Source organism: Triticum aestivum, chromosome 3D (assembly GCF_018294505.1).
Source record: "Triticum aestivum cultivar Chinese Spring chromosome 3D, IWGSC CS RefSeq v2.1, whole genome shotgun sequence".
NCBI lineage: Eukaryota > Viridiplantae > Streptophyta > Magnoliopsida > Poales > Poaceae > Triticum > Triticum aestivum.
In genome coordinates this window covers 437,554,507-437,561,897 of record NC_057802.1, presented here as the reverse complement: position 1 = coordinate 437,561,897, position 7,391 = coordinate 437,554,507, and the positions used below count along the sequence as shown (strand labels likewise).

The 7,391-nt window shown below is 48.8% G+C and overlaps 1 protein-coding gene across 2 annotated transcripts; it reads right to left on the bottom strand.

Annotated features, from left to right (window-relative positions):
• Positions 1 to 590: 590 nt before the first annotated feature.
• LOC123079449 (uncharacterized) lies at positions 591 to 5,709 on the bottom strand. 2 transcript variants are annotated; one of them, XM_044502218.1, is made up of 5 exons: positions 5,022 to 5,709; positions 3,708 to 4,931; positions 1,492 to 2,415; positions 1,230 to 1,382; positions 591 to 1,149 (listed from the first exon to the last, which is right to left on the bottom strand). In XM_044502218.1, the coding sequence occupies exons 2-5, from the start codon at positions 3,738 to 3,740 to the stop codon at positions 775 to 777; spliced, it is 1,485 nt and encodes a 494-aa protein (XP_044358153.1). In that variant the 5' UTR covers positions 3,741 to 4,931; positions 5,022 to 5,709; the 3' UTR covers positions 591 to 774. The 2 variants fall into 2 exon arrangements, with proteins under 2 accessions (XP_044358153.1, XP_044358154.1); XM_044502219.1 differs by having other exon boundaries at positions 3,708 to 5,709.
• Positions 5,710 to 7,391: the final 1,682 nt, after the last annotated feature.

Here is a 7,391-nt window from a genome sequence, read left to right as displayed (position 1 = left end):
GTGGTGAGATGTATCGAGGCCCTAGCAGTTGAAGCGACATAAATGTGAAGGTGATACACGACATATATACAAACAAGTAGACATGTGTACTTAGGTTGTACATGAGTTTTGGTATTTGTTGTGCATGATTATCGGAGACGGGTGCTATGGGACTCCATCCTCACCTGGTACCATGCATGTCCCAACAAAGCATTCTCGGGTTTCATTGGCGGTAAAAAACAACATTATTACACCTTTTCCAGTTTCTTTTAATGAGGTTATTATCTTTTATCCACACCACACTCTGGCTAAGGCATAAAAGAAACATCTCGATTTAGTTGACATTTTTAGTTGGATCCGGGATACCTGGCCATGTTCGAATATCCAGCATGCTCAATGCACATTTTGTATGTGTCAGTCAAAACAAATACTATGACATGATAAGTTCATGTTTTCCCCTTTTTAAATCTTTTAGCCTAATAGCAAACTGTGATGAATTGTTTAAGCCTTAGACTTGTCACCGGTGCTCGCATTTTTAATTTATTTAAGGCTTTCCATCGATGTTCGTTCAGTTGGAGTAGGTGTCCCGTCGACCATAAAGACGCATGTGGTGACTATTAAAAAACTTTATTGTAATAAACAATAAAAAAGACCAGTAAAGTATAATTTCCTATGAGTTGATCTGTACCAAGAACAAACACAAGTTCAGTCAATCAATATAAAAAAGGCTACACCAGACGACAATTTAGGAAGTTGCAACAAGTCATGCAGGGTCGCAGTGATACGGACATACGGTCAATCATCGGTTCTATACTTGTTATCACTGAATAAAACTTGGATGGTCCTCATAGGGGACGGCCTCCCTCTATTGATCTCCTCCCGTATCAATTCTCTGTCTTGGTCGGTCTTGGGATACCTTGTCAATGGATAAAAGTCGCACTCTTCGCACCAGTGGTCATGCAGAGATATCTCTTCCAAATTGACAGCCGCTTCCATCACCCGTCTCATATACTGCATGAACATATCGCCGGGCTGAAAGCCGTAGATGGTGAGCACGGCCAGCTTATAATGCTTGAAGTCAGATGGTTCGAACTCGATGTTACTTGTCGCGACGACCAGAAGTTTCCTTAGCATCTCATCCTCAAAGGATTCACACTCGTGGTTCGACACCTGCATGAACAATAACACAGTCCATATATGGTTCAGCTAGGCCAGGGAAGAGGAATCCCAACAAAACAGGTTTATACTACCTTGATGTGGAGCTTCTCCAAGAGAGGCGCAGCTTCCAGCAGGAACAGTGTCCAAGTGACGCTGCATTCTTCATTGATGTTGTCGAGCTTCAGAATCCTCAGGTTTTTCAGCCGAGGAGCCAGTTGCTCTGGTCGCTCCATCTGAAACCATGGCTGCATGATGGACAAACGAAGGAAAGATTAACAGAGAACACCTCACACCTTACAAGAATGTGTCGCTATATATACACTACTCTACTAGCGGCGCCCCGTGACGACTTACCATTTCGGTGTCGAAGTTCATATGCAGCTCACGCATGTTTGCGTCGCGAAGAAACTCGCTCAGCTTGAGTTTCCTGCACCTGGTATTATAGCCGTTACAGGCCGTTAGCTTGGAAAGCCGCGGAGCATGGCCGAACAGCACCGGGTCTCGGCGCTTGGAAGGACACCAGGTGCCAATGGTGAGCTCCTCTAGCTCCGGAAGCCACTTGAGCTCGAAGCTGTCACAGAAGCACATGACAAGCTTCAGCTGGGTGAGCTCCGGGTGTTGGATCCTCAGCACCACCTCTTTCCCACAATCAAGGTTCTGCAGAGACAGGTGCTTCAGCTTCTTGCAGCGGTCGAGCAGGTTGGACACGTCGGGCTGCCTCAGCTTGACGCTCTCCACGTGCAGGTGTGTGAGCGCGGCGAACGCGCGCGGGCAGGCGCCGAGGTAGGAGAGGAGGCGCGCTCCCTGCGCGACCAGGTCCGTCACCTCGCTCGTGTAGGTGATCTTCTCGCCCAGCATCGTGAACCCCGCCCTGCCGACGATGCCGCGGCCGCGCGCGATGGCTCCCTCGACGGCGCGGACGATGTCGATGGACTCGTCCCTCAGGTAGAAGGTCAGGTGGAGCTGATGGATGGCGGCGCACCCAAGCTGGTTCTTGCCTGCCAAGATGCTCCTGACGGATTGCACCATGGCCGTGGTGCTCCAAGCCTTGTTGTTCCTGCACTTTATCGACAAAACCGCCTCAAACCCGTCGTCGTCCTTGTGCTGCACGTAGCGGCCGTACATGTAGTCCTTCACGCTCAGGGAAATAATAGGAGGCAAACCGGGGAGGTGCCTCAACCGTCTGCTTGCGCGACTGCAGCTTACGACGTCTTGTGAATCAAGACGGATTAGGATCCAGAGAAGAATGTCGTCAGGCAGCTTGCCGAGCATGTCCTCCTGACGCACCAGAGGAGAAAGATAGCAAATTGAGATTCAGTTTTCTTAAATTTCAGTTTTGACGATCTAATTTGTTTTTTTTTGGGGTTACGCTCTAATTTGATAATTATGACACTAATAATAATTATCCTATTTTACAAATAAAATCATACGGTGTACCTCACTCAGACAGAGTATTCTCAGTTTCTATCCGTATTAAAAAAATTAAGTGACTCGCAAAAAAAAGTAAGTAGTCTAGGCTGGCGGGTCCCTGTTGTCAGGTCCACCTGCCGTGCCACATCCCGGTTTTCTAGCGATTTTTCTCTACACTAAGCCAACCCAAACCCGGAAACTAGACCCACGATCCCATTGCACATACTGCTCGCCCTGCTCATCATCCGCAGACGATGCTTTAGTACCTCTCAGGCACCTCCTTAAATGGTAAGCTTTAGTACTTCGGCGAAATATGGTATAGGGGCCGTCCTAATGCTCTACGTACTAATTCTCCGTCATGAATTAGTTGATTCAAATTTGTTTAGATATGGATGTATCTACACACGTACATCTGTTTCTAGACAATTTTGAGTCAAAGCATCCGCATCTAGACAAATCTAAATCAAATAATTCGGGATGGAGTATGTAGTATATGTAAAGCTTACCATTAAGGAAAAAAACTCCTGATATGACAACTTATTTAGTGAGTACAAAAAAATTACTTTATGTTAATCTAGATATACATCTTCGCATGGGAACCAAGACAACAAAAAACATTCTTTCATAAAACACATTAAATGAGAACACTTTAAGATCTAACCCATTGTAAAAGTTGTAGCATCTAAACAAATATCTACTATTAGTATATAATATGGTGCATTGAGAGTACTTTGCTAGATGGAGTGATTAGTGTCAAAACTGTCAAACTAATGAGTAAAAACTAGAATTTAGTTTTTTTAAGATACAAATTAACTAAAGCACATCTAGATGTGTCATAAGTATTATTACATATCTAAGTCTTATATTATTGACCTTACACGTAGTTTCGTGTGGGTAGTTTTATTTTCTTTTCTTCTTTTATTTTTATGCTTGATTAAATCATCTAGATGTGCAATAATTAAAGGACATCGAAATATGTCCTAGACAAACCCTAGTTAATTAAACTAAGGAGTAATACTAGATAGAATTAAGGAGTTAGATCGACCGACCGGCATATATTGAGGGGAATATATAAAAGGGTAGTGGTGGTGTAGCTTTTAGATGCACGTGGATCGAACAATATCCATGAACGAGAGATTTGCAAAATATGACAAACGAACCTGGCTGCCGGCCGTCGCTACCGCCGCCGCCATGGCTGGACTGCCTTTCCGCGAAACAGAGACGACTAACTTAGCACTATGGAGGACCTTCCAGTTTTATCTCCTGTTGGCCCAGTCTCGATCGGCACCGATTACTTCCGGACGACGACGTGAAGAAGCAAACTGACTTTGATCCCGCTTCTTGCCGAGAAGCTGACTTGAACCCGTACCGTACTAAGCAACGTAGCAAGGTCGTACTCCTACTAGCTAGTCGATTTGCCGCCGGCCAAAGGCACAACCCACGCACGTATCCAGGCTGTTTTGAATCGTGTTACTTGACAACTTACGTTCCAGGTTACATACCAATCGTGTTCGGCGATGACTTTCATCCTTTTTTTTAAGGCGAGCTTTAGGCCCCGGCGCCGGCCCAAATTTGGGCCGGTCAGCCTGTAGCCGCTCGATCTATCCGCAGGTAACCGTCAGATTTGACCCTGCCTCCCCTTTCTTCATCCTGCCTCAGGAAGGAAAAATAGGAGAAAAAAACGAGCGCCGCCGCCGCTCGCCGGATCCCACACATCGCTGGCCCACGATGCTCTCGTTTGGACCACCACTGCCCAGTGGCGGAGCTACCATAAAAAGGAGCGAGCCAGAGACTGCAAAGTGTGCTACCAAACTGAAAACCAGTGCAATGTTATGGGCTGGGCTTCTTATAAAACTTTTGTCCCCTTCAATCCTGGGCGGGCCACGACCCATCCGGCCTTGCTGTATCTCCGCCGGTGCCACCGCCCCTGCTCGTCGCCAGTGCTCGCAGCCTCACCGCCGCCGGCACTCGCAAAACACCACCCACCTTCGTCGCCTCTTGCATTCCTCGCCGGCTCCGTGAATGTAGCAGCGTATCACGGGGTTACAGCTCTAGTGGTGATGGTCGCAACTCCGGTGGCGACGAGTCGCCGGCAGCAACACCCGTCGGCAAGCTCGCAGTGTACGTCGCCTCGATTGTCGTCCGTAGCAAAAATGGGAGATGGTCGTAGCAAAATATCTAGCTGGTTCCAACAAAAATGCTTCGTCGCCGTGTCGGCAACATCTCGCTCAAGCATCAACGGTGGCCGGACACAACAAAAAAGCTCGCTGGTTGTAGCAAAAAAACTTGACGGTTCCAGCATCTGATGACCCCCATTCCAGCACCACCTGCACTCGCTTGCTTCTTCTACCTGATGTCGCAATTCTCGTTCCAGCAAAAAAAATCTGCACGTTGTAGCAGTTTCTATCATCGGTTGTTGCATATTTTGGTGACAGTTGTAGCACCGCCAAATCCCTGGGTCACCAGCACCTCACGTCGTCTCGTTGTAGCACGTCGCCGGTCGACTGGACAATGCCTTCGCCCCACTATAGCAATTGGTTTGCCGTTTCCAGCACACCGCGAAGGCGGTACCAACATCTCTGGTGGAGGATGCAACACCGCGCCAAAGCCGGTTCCAACACCTCCACCGGCCGGTTCCAGCAAATCCTGCTGCTGGTTGCAACACCTGCTTGGCGTTTGAAGCTTGTAGCATGGTGGGGAGGCTTCTCATGCTCGAGCACGTCGTCGCCGCCTCGCCGGTGAGAACTTGTGGTGGTTCCGCCACCACCCAGACTGGAGGTCATGGCAGCCGCCCCCAACCCCTGGGTCGTGCAGCGCTTGTACGCCCCCACCTGTTTTCCTCACCACCGCTGGTCTCTACCGACGCTCGCGACAAAAAAGCTTGTGGAGGAGCAGAGCTCCTATTGGCTGGAGGAAGAAGGAGGAGCAGAGCCCGTCATGGCTGGAGGAAGAAGGAGGAGCAAAGCCCATTTGTGTGTGGCTGGAGGAAGAAGAAAAAGGGAAAAGATAGGCTAGGAAAGGATAAGGGAGAGAGGCTGTTGTGCTGGACTCATCACATACATGCGTCGGATGCGGAAGGGGGCAGTATCGTTGCAAGCGAGCCGGCGGAAAGTTCGGCCGGCGCGCTGCACACAAACCATTCCCTTTTTTTATGATGAGGGGACGATGACTTTCACCCTAATACAACATGGAGTAGTAGCGTTTTTTTAGGGAATCATGGGTAGCCGTGTTTAATTTTTAATTAATGCCAACCAGAGCAGGACAACTGGACTACTAGCGGACGGTGTTCGATCGACTCGCTAGTCTCTTCTCTACTACTTAAAAAACGTAACATTTCTATTTCACCTTTCTTTCCACCACCCCCTCATACAACCTTCCATGTATATGATAATCAATCACCTTAATTTACTTACCTTCTGAACAAATTCCATTTTAATTTACTTACCGAACTTCTAATCAAAATATAAGGTAATTCACGGGAAGAATTTGATGAACATTTATTTACACAAACACATTATTATTGACAGGTAAATCACAAGCTAAAGTACTAGAATATTTATATCCCGTTGCAATGCACATGCATTTTTCTAGTGCAGACTGAATCATGGTTCAAACTCCCCGTTGCACACGGTTTTGAACCGTCTGTCTTTCGATGGTGGGGGATAAAAAAATGCTATGTGGCGACCATTCGCTACGAGGCCAACTGTTGGGGATATAACCCCGAGGTATAACCCGCCCAGGAGGGGCCGGGTTACATCGTTGGCGACTTAATATGAAGAAGGCCCAAGAAGGTCCAGAAGACGAAAGCATGAAGATGGGCGGCGGCTTAGGAGACAAGCCTGATGGAGGCCCAAGACTTGGACGTGTGAGCCGCCATACGGTAGCTTGTCTCGTAAGGCAAGGCGACTTAGAAACCCGGCTGGTCACGTTGTGTGATCCGGCTCAGACTCTTGTAAGCCCCGGAGCCTCGACCTGTGTATATAAAGGCGAGACCCGGCGGCAGCTTAATTTAAGAAACAACTGATCAATATCTAGGTCAAGCGTGATCGCTCCCTTGTAATCGAAACTCAAGCAATACAACTAGAAGCAGGACGTAGGCTTTTACCTCGTTGGGGCCGAACCTGGGTAAACCTTGTGTCCTTTGTCCCGCTCAACCCCTTCGAGCTAACCTACGTTGCGATAGCTCCACACCTAAGTCCTTTCACAAAGGCATCTGCCATGTTAAGTCCACGACAGTTGGTGCCCACCATGGGTCCAGAGCACGGTGGTTTCGAGTTCTTGAAGGGAAACTTCTCAGGGATTAAAGGATATGACATGGGCCAGATGACTAAGAGTCGCCGCGGCAAGATCTACATCGACGACGATGGCTAGGGCCCCGAGGCCGACTCAATCGAGTACGGGTACCGGGTCCCCTTCGGTGGAATTCACGTCATCATCGGCAAGATTGGCGGATCAGAGCCTGAGCCGGACACCTACACTGACATCGTCGAGATGGCCCAGCGCACGCGACCCGCCGGGGTTCAACTCGGCCGGAAGCACGTCTTTGTTGGCTTTGTTCATGGGGCAGATCTTGCGGAAGGTTCTGAATCTGGAGGAGAGACGGCCATCTATTCAGGCGATGAGTCCTCGACCGGAGAGACAAAGTCGATCTATCAGCTTCAAGACGGCGGGCTTGGGGGCTATTCCGATGGTGACAGTATTCCGAACCCCTATGAGCCGCCGAGCAGGGCTGCTATTTTTATGGCTGGTACACAACCAATGGTAAACTCGTCAACAGCTGCGGCCATGACATCCGGGTCAACGACTGTGGCGACAGCAGGGACCGGCAGCTCAGTTCGGCCGCC

Coding starts and splice junctions, on each gene's coding strand:
- LOC123079449 (XM_044502219.1), bottom strand. CDS start 3,740: ATGGCGGCGGCGGTAGCGACGGCCGGCAGCCAG. Junction 1,383..1,491: donor TGAACTTCGACACCGAAATG/GTAAGTCGTCAC, acceptor TCCATCATGCAG/CCATGGTTTCAGATGGAGCG. Junction 1,150..1,229: donor TGGAGAAGCTCCACATCAAG/GTAGTATAAACC, acceptor TTGTTCATGCAG/GTGTCGAACCACGAGTGTGA.